The sequence below is a fragment of the Gambusia affinis genome, linkage group LG07, assembly GCF_019740435.1.
Source record: "Gambusia affinis linkage group LG07, SWU_Gaff_1.0, whole genome shotgun sequence".
In the NCBI taxonomy this organism is placed as follows: domain Eukaryota; kingdom Metazoa; phylum Chordata; class Actinopteri; order Cyprinodontiformes; family Poeciliidae; genus Gambusia; species Gambusia affinis.
In genome coordinates this window covers 19278803-19304620 of record NC_057874.1, presented here as the reverse complement: position 1 = coordinate 19304620, position 25818 = coordinate 19278803, and the positions used below count along the sequence as shown (strand labels likewise).

Sequence of the window (25818 nt, the reverse complement as noted above, 5' to 3'; positions counted from 1 at the left end):
GCACTATTCTATTCTTAAAATTTGAAAGTTGACCTGATTGATTTACTTATTGTGGCACTCTCAGAACAGATGCAGTCCTCTCACTCATTAAACCAAGCTTCGTAATTTCAACAGAACTATTTTTTTTTTCTTCCGCATACAGGAAAGTGCTAATGCATGTTTTCTCCAGGGGTCAAACAAAAATAAATAATGTTTCACTTAGACTGAATGGAAGACTGAAAATGTTCCTTAACACAATAATCCACTCACAAACACTAATATTAAATAAAAAAGTGTTATGTTTCACTCATAGCTGCTTATTACTCTCATTGATTTATCAGAAAAAATATCTCTATTATAACTTTAAATGCCAGTCAGTTTTATGGTTTATGATACAACGTCTTAGTCCATGAATAATTTCAGAAGAAATGGCTGTTATGTCTTTAAACCCAAATTAGGCTTTTAAAAATTTAGCATGCTCTCGCATAAAAAGAAAAGCTGCAAAATACCCCATGAACTAAGAAGCATAACAATGTTTTTACAGGAAAAGAGACTTGAAACATTAAACGGTTTTTCAAAGATGTCCCCAGATTGTTCCGTATCTGACTAGATGAATGGTTTTTCTACCAAGGAAAAACAGAGAAGGAAGAATTGATTGTTGCAGTTTGTTTATAAGGAAAACAAAAACCTTTGTATTTTTTTAAATTGGTAATGACTTGTGGCATGAGCAAGGGAAAACCCCCTTTGATTTTTGGCAGATTAGAATCACTTTGGTTAACGTTTTAAAATATCACACAGGCCCTGGTGGCGGATGTTCACTTTAGGTACTTTTCTGATCAAGTTTTTGGAGCTTAAAAGTTTTCCATTTTAATTTTGATGGGACTTGTCTGGTACAACCATTCTGTTAATTTCGACAAACAAAATTAAGAAAAAAAAGAAAAATAGTGGAAAGAACAAAAGAGAGCACAAGGCAGCCAAAATGGCAGCTAAAAATAGTTGAATGCTGAAGACAAACTTCGACCACAAGACAAATAGTGAAAGTCTACAGTCGGAAATGGTATATAAAGTGAATTTGTATGATAATTACTGCTCGAGACTTACCAGACCGGTTCCATTTAGAGAGATTTAAAGGTGTTCTGTCACAAGTATATTTGTATTTAAACAAATACAATACACAGTTGGAAATGGCTGCTTGTGACAAAAACATATCTATAATTTGACACACTAATTCTATGTTGGATAGTATAATTTCTATGCCACCTCTTACAAGACTCCTTCCTCTGTTTTGTGCAGGCATGCTTTGCCAAGTTGCTTCCAAGAACTCACCATAATAGATCATTTTAAATTAGTGAACCAAGCAGTAGTTATGCACATCTCGCTTTTCTCCTCATAATCTCTCTTTTATTTGTGACGGTTTGACTACAGGACACTAATACAGCTGTCAAAACAGTATTCTGATGACATCATCTGCCACACCTCTCCAGGTTGAAAGTTTTCCAACATGCTTGACCCTTTAAAGACACTTTAAGTTAATAATACACATGTTGTTGATGGAAGGGATTAAAAGTCATGAAATAAAACCTAACTTCAGCTGCAATTAAACACGCTCTCCTTAATTTGGCCAAGACACTGGGAAAAAAACGATCACACCTGAAACTAATAACTGGTACTAAGCAATTGTTTGGTGAGAGAAGCTACGCATTAAATCTGACCTGTGGACATCAGCTAGCATTTTAATGACAGGACACAAAAAGTAAAAATCAAAAAAATGCATATTATTACTCGATAAACATTATGCTCACAAACAATAGTTGATTGTTGGGCCTCCGTGCATTTCTGTGGTAGCTGTATTATGAACTGTTGGTTTTCTCTTTCCATTTGTTGTTCCTTAAATTAATCATTTTGTTTCATTTAGCACAGAAATTTTGGTGGTTGAGAAAAATCAGTTCTTTTCTCTTTACTTTCTTTTCTGATATTCATGGAGAAACTACTCACTACATATATTAGTATATTCTATTCTATACTATTTTCTGTGTTTCTATTAAATGGCGACACATTGAATCAATGTATTCTGGTCTACTCTGTGAATAGGAAAGATGGCCTTTTAAAGAGCCTGTCGTCAATCATAAAAATTAGTGTCTTATTCTAGTAAGTGTCGCAATCAAAATAAATCGGTGCACCCCTAACTTTTAGGCTCCTAAATGTGGCAATATGAACAGTTTAATGTCTCAGTTCAAGTTAAAACCCTACCGCCATCGTCAGCCTTAACTCATGCTGACTGTAAAACCCAATCTCAGCTCAGAGACTGGCTCTGTATTTAACATCAACAAAAACAAACTGGGATGGAGTCAACATGGATGAGAGTGAGAATGCCACCAAGCGCTTGGCCTGCCAGTTCCTTAAGTGGTCTAGTTGTGATTCAGCAGCAGGATCTTACCGGCTGCCAGGCTGGCATGGAGTCAACCTCCCAGAGGGACTTTGTTAATGTGGGCCCCCAGGCTGCGGGACCGGGGTAATTGGGTTCACATGGTTGGTGTCAGGACACCCCTGCCTCCTCCAAAACAAAGACCACCTCCCAGGCAAGCTGTAAGGGATGTGGAGCCAATCCCACACAATCACTACTCTGATTCACTGAAAAGGCTTATTCAATTACTGCTATGCTGAATGCGTGTGTGTTTTTTTTTCTGTTCTCTGCATTGACCTTAAGATATTGCACGTAGAGTTGCAGTCTTGTGCTCGCCTCAGCAGCTTAGACCTCTGTCTGTATTCATCTGTACGTCTGTGATGAATCCATGTCAGCAATGAACGGAGCTCACTGTGGAGAACGCCTCTCTGAGGACTTTTTCTGCTGTGTCCATTCACATTTTGCTCTCTGGTTTTGCTGAGTGAATTGTGAGGTTATAAGCTCTGCTGGTTGCACTGTGGCCTCTGCAGACAGCCTGCAGCACCTCAGTTGATCCTCAGACGGCTCACAGATCTTTTCTGACTCTAATCCGCCTTTCCTACGTCTGCCCGACTCGTCTGTCAGTTAGCAGCAGTCGAAAGCTTTCTGTCTTTATTTTAGAGCCCGGCTGCTGCAGCCAGCTGACGTAATAAGTGACGTCAAATCTAATAATCTTACGGCTACATTCATCATTAGTCATTATACATCTTCTTACATTTTTTACCCAGATAAAATGATTTTTCTCCACATTGCTGGGGTATAGGAGAAGACCCTGACTGCTCTTTATTTTGGCTCGTTAATGAGTCTGCCTCATGGTATTTCAGTAACCGAATCTTAGAGAGTCCATTTATTGTCACCTAAGTTACTATGGACCACTAACATACTTTAGACTAGTTAGTCCAAACACAGCTGCAGCTTGCTGAGATGCACACATCCAGCTTCCAGCTGCAGGAAGAAAACATTCCATTCTTCAAACATTCTGTCATTTTCTTACACATTTTCAGGTGAAGAAAACTTCATTAAAATGATCTGAATGGTGATGTTAGGATTTTTGTCTAGTTGCACCAATCCCAGTCCTGTTTTAATCATATTTCAGGACACAATGTTCTGTATTTAAATTACTGAAATGTAAAATCACAAATTGGTTAATAAGAAGAGTTTATCTTGTAGTCTTAATAATTGTATTTTCAGAAAATGGGTGCAATTAGAATCAGATATTTTTTCCTCAAGAGAACTGAAGTTTGCTTTCCATTTCTACTTCAATGTTGAAAACTTCAGCTATTTTCCTGATTCCTTATGTTGGTTTTTTGTTACATAAATTTAAAGAGCAAATCTTTTTAATCATGTTTTGTAGTGTCTAAAAATGGGATGGACATTTTTATCTAAAAAAAAATATAAATCATTAAGATTGATTTTAAAAAGGTTGCAGGTGGTCACAGCTCCATTTATAAAATTCTCTGTTTTTCACTCTCCATGTTGATTGGCAGAATAATTACGGACTCGATTCGTTCATTCATGGGTGAAGCTGGAGCCTAAAGAGCACGCATACATTTTGGTTTTAATTGACCAGCAGCATCACTCTTACATCCTAAAAAAAATCTAATTTGCCTTAATGCTACTTGGACAGTAAGGACTCTGGAATATATATTCAGAGGTTTAAGGCCTCTGATGGGCAGCCAAGTCTGTTTCACTGAGCAGTAATCTGAACAATGGGTTCAGCAACGAGAGTGGCAAAGTGATAATTGACACATCCTAAAAATGCTAGTAAGGACCGGGGTATTAATGTGTTCTTCCTGGGGCTGGCTTCACCGGAATCATTAAGCCTTTAATTGAGAAGGAAAGCCGACATTAAAAGCTGTCGCCTTGGCATTGGCTGCTACCTGTTTTTTTTTCCCTCTTTTTTTTTTTTATTATGGCAATGAGGCCTGAGGCCATTTGCTGCATGATTGCAGAGCTCATGTGCAAAAAGAATACCGAGGCTCTTTGCTATTTTATTTTGAGAGATGTCAAAAATAACTTAAGTCCTTTCACTGCAGCGTGGAAAAAGTGAGGAGTGTCTTTTGACTGAAGGGCAGGTGAGCAGAGTCCCCACCCCTCTGTGTTTATACCCTCTGCTATCGCTAGGAAAACAAGGGCTTTCTCCCGCACTAATATAAAGCCACTGATATGGAAGGTATGACCCAGGTTTCGGTTGAGAGCGTGGATGCCAGAGCCTTGTTACCAGGTTACATCACTGTTGTTGTTATGTGTGCATGTGCCAAATCTTCAGGCATAACAGAAGGAGCATGCTTCACGTTTCCCCTCCTTTCCGCCAAGTTACCGTCACACTACAAGAAGATTCTTGTCACAAATGAGCTCTCCCTCCTCGCCGTCTCTGGGTTCTGGGCAGCATTTAAGAATCACTGGTGTAAATATTTATTGTGGCCTGTTTGAATTGTAGTGACACTGTTTTTAATACATCATTCATCATGCCTGCAGTTCTGAAGAAGCAGTTACAACAGCACAGTCATCACAGGTCTTAATGGTCGAGTCTCTGTGCCTGAGCAGACGCACGCTGTCGGAGCGTCGCTCTTGACGGATGCTTGACTGCAGTAAAAAGGGATTAATCTCGGAAATTGCAGATAAACGCAGGAGCTCGCTGGCCTGGTATGTATCAACAGTCGTCTGTCTGCTAGCGGGAGTAAGAATGTGAACTGAATAGCCTACTTTGCTCAGAGAGGAAATGATGACAGCAATACACAGGTATTCGACAGGAAGTTCTTCTTAGTAGGCAACCAGATGTTCTCAGTAGAGAGTAGAATTTACCCACTTGAACTATTTTTAACTTTAATTTCTATCTTTTTGTCAGTTTGGACCTTTAGCTTTTTTTTGGTTTGTTTGTTCTACTTGATACACAGGCATTGCAACTGTAAATGTTATTATTTAAAAAGTATTTTAATACTTAATATCAGGGAAAAAATGGAAGCATTGATTAAGTGGACCAATTTTAAAAAGCAAATATTTTTCACTCGCTACTTGTTTTATGCATCTACTATCATATGCATTTTGTAAACTCTAAAACTTAAAAGTTTCATGTATTACATGTTGAAAATCTCGTAGCTTTTGTATGTTTTCTAATTTCAGAAACTCTTTTTGTCAAATTTAGCAAAAAAAAAAAAAAAGCTCACTAAAGTGAATGTGTCTTTTTTTAAAGTTTACATTATAATACTGGATTTCAACAATGATGCAAAACAGTTTTGTTTCCTTTTCAGTGACATTAACATAAGCTAAAAGGGGGAAAGAAACAAGAAAATAACGTTTTAAAAAGCTTCTGTAATCCGTTTCTTTGGTGGGGCGAAGCAGAAACAAAATTACAAATAATGTTAAGGTAATTATCAACACTAGTGAAGTATATGTAATAAGATCTATTAATTTTTAACAGGGTTAATGGTAGTAATAGTGCTTTATGTCCTGATGCTGGGGCACATTCACATAGCGGACATAGAAACAGCTGCTAATATTCCCAACATCGAGCTGCTATTTTTATTATCCTATCCTTTATCAGACCACTAGGTTGTGACCTCTTCATCACATTTTGGAGACAAGAATGTAACATTTAACTGCACCAGTGTAACCTGATAGGAAGCATGACCTAAGTGGAAACCTATGACCTTGAGTAAAAACACCACAAATATTTACACAAGGCAAAATATACAACATGATCCAACTGTTTTTAAAGTAGAAAAGCAACAAGTAGGCCGGTTCCAACTAAAAATATTTATATATTCAAATTATTTATATTCCTTTTGTAGAGCCCACTGCACTGAACCCCACTGAAAACCTTCTGGTTTTTCCATCAAATATTGATTTCTAAACTCTTCCTAAGTTAAAACATTAGTATTGTTGTTCCTAAATAAATATGAACTTGTTTTCTTTGCATTATTTGAGGTCTGAAAGCTCTACATCTTTGTTGACTATTTCTAATTTTCTGCAAATGGAAAGATTTTTTGGTTGGAATTTCAGAGACATGCTGTGAATAGTTCATGGAATAAAGGAAAAATTTTCATTTTACTCAAACATAAACATATAAAACGTAAAATCAGGAAAGATTAAGAGACCACTTAATTTTTTCTAGAGGTATATCCTACTTTACAAGTTTTAAGTGTTTCACTTCAGCTCTTAAACTTGTAGCTTGTATGTTTATCAGGGATTGGAAGACACATTTATTACATAGTAAAAATTCACATTGGATAAAGAAAACACTTAATATTTACGTTAAGTCACTTAAAGACTTAACTCAAACAAACATGTGTAAAGTGCACATAAGGACACAAATGGGTTCAGGAACAGCCATGCAGCTAACGTACAGTGTGAAGTGGAAATGTTGCAATCAGACTTTTTTCTGCCTTTTCAGGTTCCTCTTCTGTTTTTATAGATAACAAGAGAGAAAATGCTGCACATTCTTGTGATTGAGGTGCTAGATTTGATCGAACAAAAATAAAATTTCCAGTATTAGGTCTGTTGATAACTGTCCGATTAATTAATGCATCCCTATTTTCTAATAAATGGGAAATTAAGTCAATTTATTTATGCTAGAGATGTACTAATCAAGTGGGGTTTTGCCAAGTTATTTCTGGATCTTTTACATAAAGAAAGGTATTATCGAGCGTGCAGATAAGATGATGATGAAAGTGTAAAATTTAGAATACCTACTTGCATTTTAAAAGAGCCACCATTCACCACATTAGTGAAAGGTATTTTTTTAGTACAGTGTTAATCTGTCAGAAGTGACTCAGATGTGCCAATGACTTCAGTCTACACACATCTCTAAACTCAGACTCCATTGATCTGAATACTGCGTTCACTCTGTGAAGGGTGTTGTGTTTTTTTTTTTTTTTCAAAATCAACCTTCATTTAGAAAAATGGCAAAAATGAGCAATTATAACAATACAGTTTCTAAGTGCTTTATGCAAGCATTAAAAGTTTGTGTGGTTTCAGAAAAAGGAAACTGGCTTTGTGTTAGTAAAACCAATTTCATTGACGTACTTCCCTTTAAGCGGGACTCCCCTGTTTCTGCTTCACTGAGTAGTTCCCGTTTTTGGGGCAAAGTTTTGCCTGTTGCCACAAAGGTTAAATCTGATGACGATCAAACGTGCTCTGCATTCACTATCTTAGTGCTGTCCACCTCTAATTATGATTAAGTGTTTATGCTCGCAATCACTGGAACTGTTTCTTATTTTACATTTTGAAGAGAGCATGAAAATGCTTTGTCTTTAGTTTTGTTTTCTTCAGCAGTGATGTCCTGGTAATTCATTGTATTGTAATTGCTGCAATATATAAGCATTTAGACTTTTACCTATCGCCTGTTCTGTCTGAAATAGACGTAAATGGTTGGTGATTGTCCTCACACTAAGTGCCAGTCACAGCAGCAGCTCTTCAGTTGAAATATTAATTTCAGCTGGGCCTGTGCATTGTTATGGGTACTAAAATTTTAAGTGCATGCTAAGTAGATGCATCAATTTTGCAATAGCTGAGAGGGGGAGCGGCACGGATTTTTCTGACGCAGTTGCTGACTTGCTTCCCCGGACATCCTTGCTTAACATGGTCGAGTTGATGTTTCTGCGTTGAGTAATCCCAGGTTGTTGCTCATCTTATTGCTTCAGTGGGGATTCTTTACTGAGAGAACCTGGCACAGGTAAAGCAGTAATGCTTTGACGGAGCACCTGTGCTGTTGATGAGTCCTGTCAAGAAGTTGAGAAATAAAGAATAAAAATAAATAAATACATTCAGTGTGTTACTCAGCGATCCTTTATCCTTTGGGGCTTAATGGTAGATTTTGCTCTGAACGTTTTGAATAGAAAATGAAATGGACCATTTTTTCCCAGCCCTAGGATTAAATCCACCTCTTTCATGAAAACAAATTAGTGATTATTAAAATGTTTCCTTTTATTTAGAATGACTGTGACGCCACACGTTTTCCTGAATCCGAATTGAGGTGGTTTCGTTTGGTCTCAGTTTGTGTTCGCTTGAGCTCATGGTTAGACCTCTTCCTGCTCTCTGGCACCTCCGATTGTTGCTGAACACACTCACCCTTACAACACTCATAGTGATCTGTCACTTCCATCATTTATTATCTTTAAACCTGCCTCCTTTGCTTCCACTTGGCTGCCCACCCACAGACCCACTGGTGAACATTTTTGGACTGTTCCTCCCAGTGTAGCAGCAGGCCTGGCTGTACCCCAGTCTGAGTAATGAAGGCAGCAGGGGGGCCTTCTAACTGCCTGCTCTTGTTACGCCTTATCAATACTGCCACCGCCTAAAGGTTCTCTAATGAACACGGTATCTTGGCTCCACGGATTATGTAGCAGCTGGATCATTAGCAGGAATGCCCAAATGGTGTGTGTGTCTATGAATCTGGCCTTTTCATCAAGCCTTGTTCTAATCTCATCACCTACTCTGGCTTCCAGAAGTACTAGTTTGGTTCTTTCTTGGTTCATTTGTTCATATTGACATGCTGTAATAGGAAAGAAACTTTAGTTTTACTATAATGTCAGATGTCAAGGCCATGTAAATACCACATCCGCCCATGAGAAGATTTTCTAACCGCCCCTGAGGATGATCTTGATTTATTATTAGAACTGACGCGAGCAAGCCGGCACCGTCTGAAAAAAAAAAGCGATGCACCCCTCCCCGTTCGATCCTCACAACGAATGTGAAGATGCAAAAGTAAATACCATGGTAGTGCATGAAGACCTTTATCATTTGGGAATATATAAACTTCTGGGTTGATTAAGGAATTCAAGTATCTAACCAAATATGAAATCACAACTCTTAGAGGATGTTTAGTCCATTAATTTTAGTAGAAACGATTCTATAGAGAAGATATGACACCAGATGATTCTAAATGATGCATCTTGAATCACAGTGCAAGTTGAATTTCTGTAATAAAAGGCAACGCTTACCGACCTTAAGATAAGCGTTGAACCCATCAAAACAAAAGAATGGAAATTATTTGAAGTTAGATTAACATGGAGTTTTTAAAAAGTTGTTGTTTCCAAACAGCAGTGTAAAATTTGGAGAAAATATAAAGAAGATGGAGAGGTGGTAATTAGGAAATATGCATTTGGAAAAACAAAACTCTTTCTCGGTTAGCTTTTAGAAACCAGCTGAACAAAATTGGATTTATGTTCAGGATTTACTTAGGGAAATCCTAAGAACAATGGATTGCCACTTATTTGGAAATTTTTCTTGAATCTTGAAAAATCAGGTTTATTGTTTTGTTTGCATTACATAAATGCAGTTTGGAAGCTGAGATACCTTCTAGCGTTTATACTTGACCGTCTATTGCAGGGGCGTCAAGCTCATTTTCATTTTGGGCCATGTCAAAAAGCTGACTGTTCTTAAAGGGCTGGTTGTCAGAATGTATTGATAAAACCAATTCAGTTGTTAAAATATCAATAAATAGTTTTGTTTCAGCATTCAGTAAGGGATTCTTATAATTAAGTAATAGTGAACATCTTTCCACTCTAATTTTTCCTTCCAAGAAATGTGTTTTTTTTTTTTTTTGCAATCAAAATTATCTATTTTGTGGTGCTAATTTAGAAAGATTTGTAAGGAATTTTTATACTTGTGCTAATGTCTGATGCTAAACATGAATTTGTATTAATTGCCGTTTTGGTCACGGACTATAGCTCGGACATATAAAGCCAGGGCCGGCCACATTTGACCCCCGGGCCTTGAGTTTGACATGTGCTCTATTGGGTGACGTTTCCAATCCAGGAGCTCCATTTAGTTTTTTTTTGGTGCTGATTAACTCCCAAAGGAAAGAACTTTTTAGATGTTAGCTTCTGTGGTAATGCTAAGATGGTTTCCACTATGTGTGAATGTACAATTAGTTATTTTTTTATGTTTAAACTATTAAAATAGGCATTTTTATAACTGCTGTATTCACAGATTTAACTTCTTGGCTGTGGTCTCCCCCAAAATACTGGGTGTCCACTGTATCAGTGAGATTTAATGCAGCACTTTTTCTTCAAAACCAGAAAACAATATTGATAAATTGCTGCAAAGTGAAACAACAGACTGAACGGCCTCAAAGTGATTCCATGTATTCTGTCAGGAACAGGACCGTCTCAGTCAGACTCTCATGTTGTCTTACAACACAGAATTACAAACTGCTTGCTGTGACTTCATTAGTTATTAAAATCAGTGACACTTTGAGAAAGGTCATGAGTGTAAAATTAGACAGAGTATGTTAATATGGGATATTTTTAACGGTACACCTCAGAAAGCAAATGCCCAGCTTTTAAGGGAACACGCAAAAGGGAAAATATGCAAAACCGATGTGGATGTTTTGAAATGTGATAAGGTGACAGTCAAAATGTTAATTGATCTCAACATCCTTGTACACTTCTAGCACAATATTTTTATTTGTTGTCTTTTTGTGTGTGTGCCCTCCGAATATTCACGTTTTTTATCCAGTATGGCTCAACAAGCTGTTTTAATGTTTTGCCAATTTGAAGTTGCAGCCAAAAGAAGCCTCTTCGGTCCGATTTTTGCAAACATGAAATTTGTTTGAAAGCTTAACATTTGAAATATGGTGATAACAATGCACCATCCACTTTACTTGCTTCTGCTCAGATGACTCTCTTCTACAGGCCATCCCCATTTCAGCCCTCCAGATTGAAACTTAAACCGAAACATCACTTTAAAACCAGTCTAAAAATAAAGTAAATAGAAAACCGCCTTTCTTGTTAAAATGTGTCTGATGAAATTTAGCTGTAATCAGAAGGGAATGGTTTTAGACCAGTTACTTTTGCTACAAATGATCTCCTGCCGTCAAATTTGGTCTTTCCCGACTTTGAATTTTGTCTAGTTTTGCAGAAATGCCTTCATCTGATCCTCCGCTCGTCTGCACTAATGGAGGATCTTGAATTGGCTGCCAGGCTCTTGCAATCCCCTGCTGTGAGACATCAGCTGAAAAGTATTAACATAAACAGTTTCGTTCGAATGCTGCCAGAGGAGTTTGTTCAGTTTGGGAGTTCCTCATGATTTCTGAAGTTGCATATTGCTACAAAAAGTTACAGAATCTTATTTAATATTTTTGTTGTCTGAAGCCCTTTGCATTTATTACATAACATATATATATAAAAAAAGATTTATTATACTTGCGCCACATTTGGATGTGTGATAAAAATGTTCTATCGTAGTTAAATTATTATTTTTGAAAAGATACATTTTGTTTTTGTGGCTGTTTTGCACCTCTTCTGCTTGAACTCTGGCTGCATTTCTACCAAATGTGATTCTGACCATCAGCTGCATTTTGACTTAGATGGAGCTTATTCAGAGGGAATCATGAGGTAATATGTTGACTTTAATGACATTACAGATAATTTCATTTCTTTCCTGTAAGGCTAGCATTAGGGCTGCTACACAATCTGCAAAGTCTGGTATCTCCTTGGACTATTTTTCATTTCTGGGAAAATATGAAAAAACTAAAACAAAAAATATATATTTTTTTCTTTCAGTTTTCTTAATTTTAAGGCGATTTGTATTTAAATATTATTCAGCTTTGAATTGTCAAATCAAACCATGATTTTTAACACTTTATTTTGTTTTTTGACCTACTGTCCAAACACATACAAATTGAAAAATCAACAAAGCATTTTATTTTTTAAACTTCAAACCAAATTCAGTTTGAACTGGATCTGTGCTCCTTAGACTAAGTGTTATTAATATACCAAACTGCTAACAAAGCCCTGTCATATTTTGGAAGTGTTGCAGACAAAATAAAAAAGGTCAAAGTTCATAAAATGAGCCTTCACAAATTATTCTCAGAAATATTTGTAATATCCAAAATGTTGTGGGAAAGCAGAATGAAATCTAGATATTTGAGTCTGTAAATAAAAGTTTGAAATGATAAATATGTGGAAACCCTGTGAATCTGTAGCACAGATAATACAGAAGGTCTTGGAAAAGAAGTAGATCTAATCTAATACATACAAAACCAGAATTTATTTAGTCTTTTGGCAGTAAATGCAGTTTTAATACACTTTGCTGATTTGTATGCAGTTCTGCTTTGATTATATTGTGTAGTATTTCTGTAGTTTTTATGATATCCGTTATGCTATGTAACCATGCCAACAAGCAAGTTGTTTACATGATGTGGCTCTGGTTAAAGTTTTCTAGAGATCTAAAAAATATTTAAACTCATTTTACAAAATTAAAAGAGAAGATTGAGGGTAGAAGGGCAATGGATATCAAGGAGGAAGTTTAAATGTCAGGACATGTGGAAATGGGAATTTGAGAATATGCAGGAAAACAAATTATACATCTCAGAGCTCCTCTATTCACCTTTCAAATTATATCTGCAGGCTCAGCCGTCAGACAGGGCGGCAGGAGTAAAGGTGGAGGGGGTTGTCATGCTTGCTAAAAACAGCCGCTACAAACCTGGACAAGTTGCTAGTTCCCGTTGTACCAGGCTAACATAACACAACACTGAAGTGACTTCGGGATGCATTTAGAAATATTCAATCGCTCCGTTCAATTTCAGTTTTATTTGAAGCGGCATGACTTCCTTTCTGGGATTTCTAAAAGTATAATTAACGTCAAAAGTAGAGCTACAGCATATTGGAAAAAACCTTTTTTTAACCTTGCAATATGAAAAAATACAGGAATTTTCACCATCTGATTTGAATAGCACCTTCATTTATGCTATTGACAAGATGTTGACAATTAACCAGCACTGATTGTGCCTCTTTTAATAAATGTTACAGGTTTACTCTTGTTAGACCTGCACAATATTAAAATATCCTGCACAGGCAATAATATTGGTAAATAATATAATGACAGCAGTTGCCATATATGCCTATTTCCTGTCCTTATCTGTGCTTCCAGCTCTCTGTGACCTTTAGCATTTTGGGCAACGTCATTAGTGTTCAGTGTGAACATCTGCTGCCCTGAGACTCTGTCCAACTTGCTCAGTATTACCTTAGCATGAAACATACAGGTTCAAAACACTTGGAATATATTCACTATATTCACAGTTACTGCGCTCCAAAAACTTCTTTAGGACTAAAGGGATTAATTGGGATTAAAGGATGAATCAGGATTAATCGATTATTGAAATAATTGCCAACTAATGTAGTGATTGATTAATCGTAAACTGGAGTATACAGACCCAAAAAAAATAATTTACTGAAACAACAACATACTCAGAGCAGTAATAAGTTAAAATATACAGAAAATATCCACATTTCCCCTTAAAATGAAAAAAATTTGATCTGTAAATATATTTTACCCTGAACTCAAGCAGAATACTTTTATCTTCATCTGGTTTTGATTCTGTTAAAAAAAAAGGTCCTGTTAAGCACCTTTTGTTGTTAAATTATTAATCAGTTAATCCAAATAATCAACAGATCAGCCCAACCTTATATTGATGTTCAGTCAAGCAGAAAGGCCTGAACTTTTTTTTTTTATCCTCTGCAGCAAATGATCAAGCTTTCACTAAAGGAATGCTGTTATATACATTTTAGGCAATAAGATGTAGTTCTTGTTTATTTGCATATTTTAATGTATTTCTAATATTATAAAAATATCCAGAATGAGACTTTTTTAAAAATCTGAATAATCCATTATGAAACTAATAGTTAGTTGCAGCCCTACACTGATTTGCAACGTGAATGTTGCACACACCGACTGCAATGGTGATACATTTTGAAGTCCAAGTTAAGTCATGAAATCTTGGAATAGCTTGTTAGACCTGCATGTCACTGAGAGATGCATGATTTAACCAGTGAGGTGGCCTCAAGACTCCTGCTATTCAGAGCCAAATGGCGCACACACAGACTTGAATATGCTGAAGCTGCCACACACACCAACAAACACACACTTGTGAACATATTTAGTCAAGTGAAGCAAAAAATCCCACAACAAAGTGGGGATTCCTCACCCTCCCGAATGTTCCTGCCAGACCCCTCTCCAGCAGACTGCAGTGTCATCCCGCCCAGGTTTTTTTTTTTTTCCCCCTACATTTCAGTGTTCATAACTTTTGGCCTTTCTACACGGATCATCTATTTAAAGAGCGGCATGGCGGTGTGCCGAGAGAGACAGCGAGACAGGTTGTTGCTGGCTGGTTTCTGCGCAACATGGCTAACACACACACACACACACATACTGGAGGACAGTTTGCAAGATGACTCTAGTTGGCTTGTTTACGACAGAAGCTCCGTTTGGAGGAGGCGGGTGGTTAGGCGAGCAGCAGGGATAAAAATGTAGAAGGGGTTTACTACCCTCGAGAGAGTCGGAATTCCTCCTGAGCCGTTCCCCCATTTGGCTGGCAGTTGTGAAAACAATTGCTTGGCATTTACTCTCTCGGTGCAGATGGAGTCCCAGCTATGAGTCAGCTTTGAGAGCAGCAAGTGGTGGAGAAAGTGGTGGGCTTGTGATCTCTAGCGTGCAGAATATGAGCATACTTCATAAAGACGGTTGGGTGATGTTGTGGAAACTGCAGAGGAGCTTTTCTTGTATTTTTTCGTATGCTGCTGTGTGGCAGATGAACGGTCTCTTTCCCTCTGCTTTAATGTACTCCATGAAGTAAACCTTTGGCTAATAAAAGCACATCTCTCTCGTTTTTGTTTCTCCAGGGACGCACAGAAGACGCTATGCTGACGTCCTAAGCTGTCCTCATTTCATCTCTCTTCCTAGTCAGTTCCAACACTTGGACTATTTTCACCAACGTTAACCACTTCCTCCGGCTTTTTTTTTATATATACCCCCCCGTTCCCTTCTGCCTGGCCTGCCGTCACCATGACGTCGGAGCTGGAGAGCAGCCTGACCTCCATGGACTGGCTCCCTCAGCTGACCATGCAGGCGGCCATCCGCAAGACGGACGCCCAGAATGCCCACGGGCCCGGCATGGGCAAGAAGAGCACCTTACTGGATCACACCACCACGCTGGATCAGGAGGAGGTGCAGCAGCACAAGGACGGCAAGCCTCCGTACAGCTACGCCAGCCTCATCACGTTCGCCATCAACAGCTCGCCAAAGAAGAAGATGACGCTGAGCGAGATCTACCAGTGGATCTGTGATAACTTCCCCTACTACAGGGAGGCAGGCAGCGGCTGGAAGGTAAGGAGCAAGAAACGTGCACCGTCGTCATTGATTTATGTACAAAGTTTTTTGTTTCTGGTTTTCTGTTTGGCTGCAAACGTTACCTTGCATATGTGTTTGTACCCTTTTCACATTTTGTCATGTTAATGCCACATATTTCAATGTATTTTATTTGCATTTTATTTGATGAGTCAGCAGCCAGAGCTCCAGTGAACTAGGTTAGTTTAAAGTATAGTCAGGTATCGGAAAGGCCTAGTTAAAGTCCAGATCTTAATCCCACTGAGAATCTGTGGAAGATTGGAGATGGTCACCATTCTGTCTGATAGAGCGTGATCTGTTTTGTGAAGAAAGACGGAGAAAACTTTCAGTGTCTACATGTCCAAAGCTGGTCCTCCAATAGTCTTACATGGAGTTTCTACAATGTGTTCAATCCCAGACGCCACAAATACACGTCATACTTCATTTAATCTTTTTTTTACTCATGAAAAAAATTAAAACAATGCCACAGTTTCCTCCTGCCCAGCATGCTCTACAAAATGATTTTAACATGACATCATGGGGGTCTGAATACTTTTGCTTGATTTTGATCACCAAGCAAATGGGTGCAAAAGTTATTGTGCAACAAAATGTTGCTCTTGTTTCAAGAGCACACTGAAGGGTAAAGGCATAAATAAATGATCTTGATATTTGTTGCTGTCTTGTGCTTTTTGCTGTCATTTCCTTTGATTTGTTCGCAGTAATAGTATATAGCTACCCGTTTTTACTGCTGTTAAGGGGATGAAATATCGATATGATGAAATATTTTGTTTGTGTTAGAAGATATTTTGTTTTTCTTAACTTGTGGAAGTTATTTCTGGGACCTGCATTTTGCTGAAACCTATGTAGCCCAACTTGAGTCACTGTTTGTTGGGTGTGGGAGCATCTTAAACAAAGTGTAGTTCCTCTGGTAATCACCATTGTCCAATCCTAGGAAGCTTAGAGGAAAGAAAAAGGAAAAAACTGAGTGTGCCAAATCACACTAAGTGCCTCACTCCTCTGAATGAAAAACACTGCAGCCCTGAGAGAACCATATGAAGTGTAAAGCGCTGGATTAATATTCAGACAAGTGGCCCCTATCTGTGCGAACACAGACTAAATAGCCCATTCATGGGTGGTATTATTCATTGCAGATGCTTTGATAGGAGAAGGCCATTATGCAGAAGGAGAAAGCCAGTGCTGTGTCATCATCTCAAGGAGCCCATGATATACCGAGATGAAGCTATGCTGATTGCCTTTTAAAGGCCCCAGATAGAAATTGATATTAGAATGAGTTTTCCAATCAGTCGACGTTTATTGGAAATAGAATCTTAGGCACTGCTTTATTGCAGTCAGACAAGATGTATGAAACCCATTTCCTTGGGCGACAAGATCTGCTGCGTGGACCTGTGTGTGTGTGGATGGGCGTGCAGGCGTGTGTGTGTGTGTGTGTGTGCGCATGTGAATGAATGTAGGTGAGGCAGAAATGAGAAAGCATGTGTTGTTATAGATGGATTGATTTTAGCTTTTGTGAAAATGCACGTTGTAAGGAAATTAATTGTTTCATTTTGCAGCCGTTGTTTCCTCTTTTGCCTTCATCATTACTTATTTAGTTGTCAGTAACCCGCCGGCATACGTGCAGTCTTGATTTGAGTTGCAGCCATTTTCACCCAACACTGATTTCAGCTCTGTGCTTTGTGTGCCACCCACCTTTGTGTGCAGTGGCTTGTTACACTCAGTGCTAAATGGTTTTCTGTAGACCTTGGCTTTAGGGTTGCAGTGTTATATTCAACTGTTGTTGTTGGACAAATCCAGGTGCAGCACATATGAGCCTTATTGATCAAACTTTACAAATAAATGTACTTTTCATCAAGATTCCAGCTTCGACAGTCTGGACAATGGTGTGCTCTCCAAAGTATTCAGGTTATTACTCAAAGGATAAAATATAAAGCTTAGACTTACTTGGTATTGCCCAAATACACAACAATGAATTTCGGCACAAAATATCCTTGCTTTCGGAGTACACATAAGAATTGCTGAAAAACTGTAATATATGCGACTATAAATACATATAGATATTTAAAAGTGTTACTGGTGGAAAAATGTGTATATTTATATTTCTGAATATAGAGCTCTGGAAAAAATTAAGAGACCACTTAAAATGATCAGTTCTCTGAATTTACTCTTTGTAGCGATATGTTCGAGTAAAATGAACATTCTTCTGTTATTCTATGAACTACTGACATGTCTCTGAAATTCCAAGCAAAAATGTAGTATTTATTTAAATGAGAAATTGACTAATTGTTTTCAGATATCAAATAATGCAAAGAAAACAAGTTCATATTAATTTAGAAACAATACTAATGTTTTATCTCAGGAAGAGTTCAGAAATCAATATTTGATCGAAATCAAGGTTTTCAGTGTGGTTCATTGCAGTGGACTCTTCATTTTTTCCAGAACTGTATGTAACTAATCATTTTCAGACAGCCTTAGTCATGGAGTTGAGCAATCTGATGACTATTGACAGACACTTAGCCATAAAGCTATTCATAAATACAGTTATTTATTAATTTTAGAGTCTGCTAGTTTCAGAATTGGTGCACTGGTAGATCACTTGTTTATTATTCATCAATAATAAGCCCATTACTTTTCATTAGCATGAGGTCATAAAATCAAACTTCATGTAGACGTAAGGATGCACTGGAGAAAATCCCAATCAGCAGACAAGACCTCAAAGAAAACCAAAAACTGGTATTGGTCATGAAAGGCGATATCGTTGCACATCAGTTTTGCAGCCTTTTGCAACAAAATGAGTGAATATCCTGGTTGCTAGGCAACACAGCCACTACATGTAGTTCTGAGCTAGCTACTGATTTCACAGAAAAGTTTGAGATAACAGCAAAAATGATAACTATGGAGGAAATCAAGATAATATGTATTCTTGAAAAACTACGAGTCAGTACAGTAGACTGAGTGGTGGAGACGTTCAGCCATTTCCACCTTCATTGCTTTCTCTGATTGAACCTGAGCTAAAATCATGGGGGCGCCACACTGCCCCTATGATTATTGGTGGTATTGCACCATTTGGTGTCCTATTTAAGCTGCAGATTTTCACACTGTCGGAAGGATTTTTGCAAACGTAACTTGAGTATCACAACTTTAGCAACTGCTTTTCATGTTTAATATTTTTAAGGTAATGTTTTTGCATTTAAAATGGAATTGACAGCGATCGACGTACACTCTTGACTTATTGATATTTGGGGTCTCTATCATTGCATTCCTACCCACATATGTATAAAGTCAGAAGCAGTTGATATTCTTTGCATAGTTGGGTGTATAAATACAAAAAAAGAGCTGACGTAACTGGAATAGGGTTTTTTTTTTGTAAAAGTGTAAGTCACAAAATTAGTCAGTGGCGGAGCAGTTTGACGCTCCTCCAGTGCTTTCAAGTTTAGTTACGGCTTGCACAGATCGTCAGATTCTAGCCTACACGTGGGTTGCAAATGTAGAAATACCCCGCACATGAAAAGTGTGAAAAACCACATCACTCTAACCAGGATGCTTTACAGCTCAGGAAACCGAAAGAGCGGTAAGAAGATGCGCTCATAGGCTTTGGCCTGCGTCACCTATTTTTTCTTAGTTCTAGTTAATGGCGTATTTTCCCTGTCAGTTATTCTGAGAAATCAAACGAGTAAAAACATGTGTTTAAAATATGAATTACTCTCCTCAACACACAAGATGCTTGAATGGAATCTATTATTAGATGTTTTATCCTCGAGGCCTTTGAATGGACTTCAATAGCCTTAAGTTTTGTTTTTATTCCTTTTAAGCACCAAGATATGCTTCTCTCCAAATCATCTGGAAGTTACTTTTGCACAGCTGTAAAACGTTTATTACATCATAACATTCACAGCACCAAAATGATGTTATTCTGCAGCATGCATGCTGTATTAGCATTCTCCTTGCAGCTTTTCCCTGATATTACTCCACCGATAGCCTGACTGAGTATGCATGTTAGTGTGTGTAATTAGTTGAAAGCGAGCATGCCAGGATGGGGTGAATGTAGGTCGGATGTAGTCATCGCTCTTCTGTTCCCCTGGAGATGCCATTCGCAGCAATTTGAGACTCGGCGCACGCACGCACACACACACACACACACACACACATGCGTCAGTTCTGTATGATAATGCAAGCTGTGCCTGTGAGATGAGACCTGGCTAATCTGGACACCAGCAACCCATTTAATCTTCTCAACACAACTCCATTAGCCTCCGCTTTTAAGAAATATCAATAAGTGTCGTCAATAAAAACATATAATTCATCAAGGTCAAAAAATTTTAACAGTGTTTTGTTTTTTTGTTGAGTTTTTTTTTTTCTTTTTTCTTCAAGAGCGATGAATATGCGCCCGGCATGTATGAGCAAGCAATTAGTGGCTGATTTTCCTCACACCCTCTGCAGCTCTCGGAGGCGCCTTTGACTGATGTTTTGTAAGTTTGTCTGAGCAGCCTTCTGCGTGATTCAGCTCATACGCTGCAGCTTCCTTCATGTGAGGCACGTTGTTTCTGAAAATCTGCCAGATTGCTTTAGTACTTCACATGCAAGGATTTCTAAATGCATGTTTCCAAAAGGAGCATCTGCTTGCAGCCATTTCCTGTAATGCAATATGGAAGGAGCGCTTTGTCACAATAAATATTTGTAGCGCTGTCTTTTCAACTTCAAAGCTATTACATGCAATGGAAGCTGACCCAGAAAACTACTGAGATTAACTTTTAATCTCAGGAGCAGTCTTCAGCACAAGATCAGAAAACTGTTACGTATTCCTTCATACCACTATGTCTTAACAAAAAATCAGGAAATGATGTACTTGAATTTGCATTCTGGAATTTCTTTTTTAATGTATTTCCAATTGAGTAAAAAAAAAAAATATATATATATATAATAAACATTTAAAGTCTCGGTATGAATTGAGTAAACGGAATAAGTGCTGCTTAAAGTTTCCAAATGAGTTGTCAGAAGTTTCAAATCTGGTCTTTGTCATCTTGAATGCAACCTTGCGTGTCAGAAATGGTTAATCAGCACTTGAGCTACACCTGGTAATGGGGCAAATGTTGCATAAAGGATCTGCAAGTGAGGGGGGGATGCACCGATACTCTGACTGTAGCAGCATGTTTTATGGAGGGTAATATGGCAAAAAAAAAAAAAAACTGCATAAATTGATTTTATTCAGATGATTTCAGTGTTTTTTACGGTCACTGAAGCTTAATTGTGTGGATTTCTTTTTTCTTTTTTTACTAATTGTTCACAAATCCATATTTTTAACCCTTTTTTGGTTTTAAAATAGCTTTATGTACTGAATTTGAGAGCCACAGTTTTAACAAGAAGCCACATGAATTAATATTCTGAATCTAAAACAAGAAATTCAGTGATTTTTTTATAGTTTAAAAAAAATAAAAATAAAAAAAAACACCGTCCTGCTCCAATTTCCTGCTCTGTGCTTTTACAGTTTAAAAATGTGAAATGCTAAAGTAAAAAAAGAGAAAAAAGTGACAGTATATGTGATTTTTTTTTTTTCTGGTGGATTTCCTACCAGTGCAGAAACGAGATAAAAAAATAAAAAAATCTTCTCTGAAATGTTGACCTCCGCACTCATCTGAAACCTTCCCTCGGCTCCTCGTGGGCTCTCTTCAGGTAGAGTGTGTAAATTCCCCTCTGCATTTCTTCCAGGTGAAGAATGCCAAATCAAATCTAAAGCAATTCTCAACCAGTCTGAAAATGCTTGAAATGTTTGCTGTTGAACTTGAACCGTTGAGGAGATTTTTGCTGCTGGCATGACTTTACTATATTTTTTTTTCTCTCTCTTCTGCACCTGTGTACAGGAGAAGAAAATTAGTTGGATAAGAAACTAGGTTGCTGTTGATTGCCCAACAAACTCTGAATCCCGCTCTGCTTTTTCCACTGAAGGTCCTCAGCGCTTGCATGATCTTGATAACTGGGAAGTCTGTAAGTAGTTGGGCGTGCAGATATGGGGCACAGAGCTGTCTCCTGCATTGGTCCTGGACTTCACTTTGATCTCATTATAAAATGCAAATACACAGTACCCTAAACAGATCAAAGGTTCAACTTCCTATTGGATCTGAGGCTTAATAATAGTAGCCTGGGGCAGTGCTCTATTTTTCTAAAACCTGATTTTTGGGTAGCCACTGGTCCTCCAGGACATTATTTACTCTGGAGATAATGTTCCAGCTTCTGACTGGTGGCATGGCATGGCTCAGTAAATCCTTGCTGCATTTGCTTATTTGAATAAGATTGGGGAGGTCTGAGCATTTGTACCTTCTGCCTCTATCTCCCACCTCAAGCTCAGGTTTGCAGCCTAAAATCTAAGTGTAAAATTACTTCAGTGCTCATGCCGTCTCTGATACGTCTGTCTGCTCCGTTCACCAGGATCATCATTACGCTGTAAAGCGTGCATTTAAATTTTAAGGACTTACTCAGTTGGATTTTTTTTTTTCCCAAAGCATGAGTAGAGTCGCATTTTGGGGAAATGTTTTACTTCCTAACTTCCACAATCCAAACATGATCTCTGTTTTCCTGCAAACGTATCTCTTGTATTGGAAAATCACTGAATGAATTCAGAAACAAAAAAATCTTGCTGAACTGCATGCTGCATAAAATAAATGTTGTAATTTCTTGTGAAATGTTTAGTGAGGTATTTTTAGTATGCTTAATCAGTTTTTTGTCTCTGTGTAATTATCTTTGGAAAAAAGATATTTTGCTATTGTGCTAATTTTGGCACATTTACAGGGCCGTAAATCATGGGAATTTTGATTTATGTGCTCTGTCATAGTCAAATAAATAAAACCACACATTACACTGCAAAACACAAACTCTTACCAAGTACTCTTTGCGTAGTTGGTAGTGCAAATAAGAAATGGAAATACAAACTTAGAAGTAACTTTTAGAAAGAAACTGGCTTGTTTTAAGTCTTTAATATAGAATAAAAAATTATTTTTTCATAGAAGTGAAAAATATCTGCCAGTGGATCTAGTACTCTTTGATAAATATATAGAAATTATTGTCCTAAAACAAGCAATAATCTTGCTGAAAGTTATCTGTAAGTTTGTTTTGGCTCATTCCTTATTGCACAAAAAATAGAAAAAAAGCTTTATTTTGTTTTTGCAGTGCATTTAAATCCACTACTTGCAGTGATGCATTTAAATAGTTTTTTCCAATTGTTATAGTTAATAAAAACCCTGCATTCAGTTTTCCAGTTAGATTAAACCAATAATAAAAAAACTAATCTTCCTAAGTAATGGTGACCTGCTCATGTCACTATTACTGACGCGAGTTCTTACAGAGTTCTCTGTACTCTGCTGTGGTTCTATTTGCAGGTTCTTTCAGCCTATAGCTGAGGAGTTGGGTTCAGGTTGCTCTAATAGCGTCCTGAAGCTCGTCTGCATCGTTGGCTCTGGTGTCTCTTGTTCTTCTCTTGACTCGGCTCCATAAATTCTCAGAACGGTTTAGGTCAGATCAAATTGCTGGCCAAACTAAATCATGCACATTAAACCAGGTATTTTACTGGTTTGCAGTGTAAGCTGCTGCCATGTGCTGCTGGAAAATGAAATTGGCGTCTCCATAAAGCTCGTTAGCAGCGGGAAGCATGAAGGGCTCTGAAATTTCTTGGTAGATGCCCGCCTTGACTCTGGATTTAATAAAACGCAGTAACTCAACATCTGAAACAATACGTCCCCTAAATTGTCACTGGAGCTTTAAGGAAGGTTGATTTCAAATTTATGCCAGACTTTTCCACCTTTATTTTTAAATTGAATACTAAATATACTTTAAACTAAATCAAAGACTTTGCAGTAGTTGGCAACGTCTTGGTTCAGGGTGTAATCAAGGATATCTGTGATTTAGTATTTGCGGACACTGATTCGATGAAGAAAAACGGCACCAAATCGACTTAAAATGTTTCCCTTTTTTTTAACAGACATAAATGTACTGAATTACAAATTGATATAAGTCTGCAGCTGTACAGCACACTTAAATGAACCTACAGATTCACAAGCTCGGTCAAACGGTGCAGTTAGGAGTAGAACAGCCAATGTAAGTTAAATAGTATAGAAACTGAAACTAACAAAAACAATAGGTTGACTACTTTGGTCAAGCTTGCAAAAACAAACCTTTCAAATGCTTCAGAAATATAATTAGGAATTATAAATATAAAATAAAATAAATAAAAAAGCATACTGGTGCTCAGAGCACAAAGCATTGAATTAAACTGAATAGATCTGCTTTTGTAGATTGGCCATATTGTCGCAGATAGCCAATCTTGTTTATTCAAAAAAAATTTTCCCCAATATCAGGGCTCATAAAGACAGATATTATCGGATCGGTGCATCTCTAGTCGGGGTTCTGCTGTTTCTGCCGTGGCTTAAGGAAGGTGACAACCACAGTCCATGTCTTATCGATCTACTCTAAACTCTTAAATGGTCTTTGCTTATAAAATGCTGCCAAACCTGCAATTACCATGCAAAAGCACAAAATCTTACTAAGTATTTTTGGTCTAGTTTCTATTGAAAATATCTTACTACATTTGCAATAAAACAAACTAACTTACAAGCAAATTTTTACCAAGAAATAGAGGGTTATTTTAAGTAAATAATTTCTTGATATTGATGAAAAAGTCCTACTTTCATTGGCGGATAAATTAACTTAGATAAAAATATATTAAATGAAATAATCTGCCAATGAAACTATTTACTTAAAACAAGCTCCGATTTCTTGCTAAAAATTTGCTTTTAAGTTATTTTGATCTTATTACAAATGTACTAAGACATTTCCACTTGAAACTAGACCAAAAATACTTAGTAAGATGTTGTTTGTGCAGTTTATGTCAGCTGCTTGTTCAGCTATTCTACCACAGATTTTCCTTCCACTCATCTTCTCATACATGAACACAGTCACCTTCTTTAGCAATCTGTTTGTGGCGTGCCTTCGCTGCGGAGGGTGTCTGTGATTTTTCTACTGGAGTCAGCAGTCTTCCACACGTTTCCTGCACAACTTCAACGACTCTGAAGGTGAATGGAGAGAAACAAAGATCTGGTGAGGTGAAGACTCACCAAACCGACTTTATTAACAGACCAACACATTTCAGCCTGTTGACCCAGGAGCTGAAACCTGTTAGTCTGTGAATAAAGATGGTTTTTCTCAGAGTTTGAAAGGTTGCAGTCTCACCAAGTCTGCAGTCTTTCCTGTGACATAACATTTCTGTAAAAATACTAAAATACTTTTAGTTTTGTGTAGTAATATAGTTTTATGAGATACTGAATTTTGAGGTTTTCAGGAACTGTAAAATCCAGAGGAAGAGACCCTTAAGCTACATCCATCTCCAAGTAATGAAGTTTCACTTCTTGAATTGCATTTCTAAACTTAATTAGCTTCTAATTTATGGACATGGACCTGCACATTCACCTTGGACGAAAGTTTCAGTCTGAGTTTCAAGCTTTCAAAGCTGTATTTTTAGTTGTTGTCTCAGCCTGAAAAAGTGTCTGCTTGTTGGCCCGGCACAGACTTTTTTTATTATTATTTTTTTTTTTCAGTTTGTGGGAGAGGTAGTGATTCACTCGGCAGCTCGCTTGATCCCGCTGTGAGGCGGGTTCCCGTGTCAGGAAGCTCTAGCCTGGCCACCCGCCCACCAGCCTCACCTTGCACCCGCCTACCGGCACCCCACCGCTCACGCTCTGGCCCTTAGAGTGGGTGGGGAGAGCAAGCTGGCAGGCCTTGGCATGGATAGATTTTGGCAGGAGCTGCTGTCCCCACACTGCGCCGAGTGAAGTGCTGACTGCAGTGCAGTACATAAAAGGCCTGAGGCTTCTATTGCTTCCTCTGGTGGCCTGCAGGCCTGTATAGAGATGTTGGCTGCAGTTCTAGCTGAAACTCTAGCCGTCACTTTGACAAGCACTGCTTTGGTTTCACTGTTCACCCGCTATATATATATATATATATATATATATATATAGACACACACACACACATATATGTGACTTGTGTTATCGTTGTAGGCAGTCATTAGCTGTTAGCAGCTCCCTCCCATCTGTTCTCGCTGCTCACTTGGATGTGATGCAACAGCCAGTCGTAAAAAGCTGCTGATCACGGTCATCAATTGATTCAGGGAACTTCCTCCCCCGTGATAATGAGATATGCTGAAGTCGATACAGACACGCTAGCTGCGCTGCTGTTTCCCCAACTGCCACGCCCCTTTAGTAATATCTAGAAAGCATCGATGGTTCATG

At 37.9% G+C, this 25818-nt stretch overlaps 1 protein-coding gene across 3 annotated transcripts in view; it reads left to right on the top strand.

Moving 5' to 3' along the window:
• Positions 1 to 25818, top strand: part of foxj3 (forkhead box J3) — a 101943-nt gene that overhangs the window by 23629 nt on the left and 52496 nt on the right. For all 3 annotated transcript variants that reach the window (XM_044121359.1, XM_044121357.1, XM_044121358.1), the window contains one exon: positions 15046 to 15529. In XM_044121359.1, coding sequence (XP_043977294.1) covers positions 15209 to 15529 — 321 coding nt within the window. In that variant the 5' untranslated portion in view covers positions 15046 to 15208. The remainder of the gene's footprint in view (positions 1 to 15045; positions 15530 to 25818) is intronic.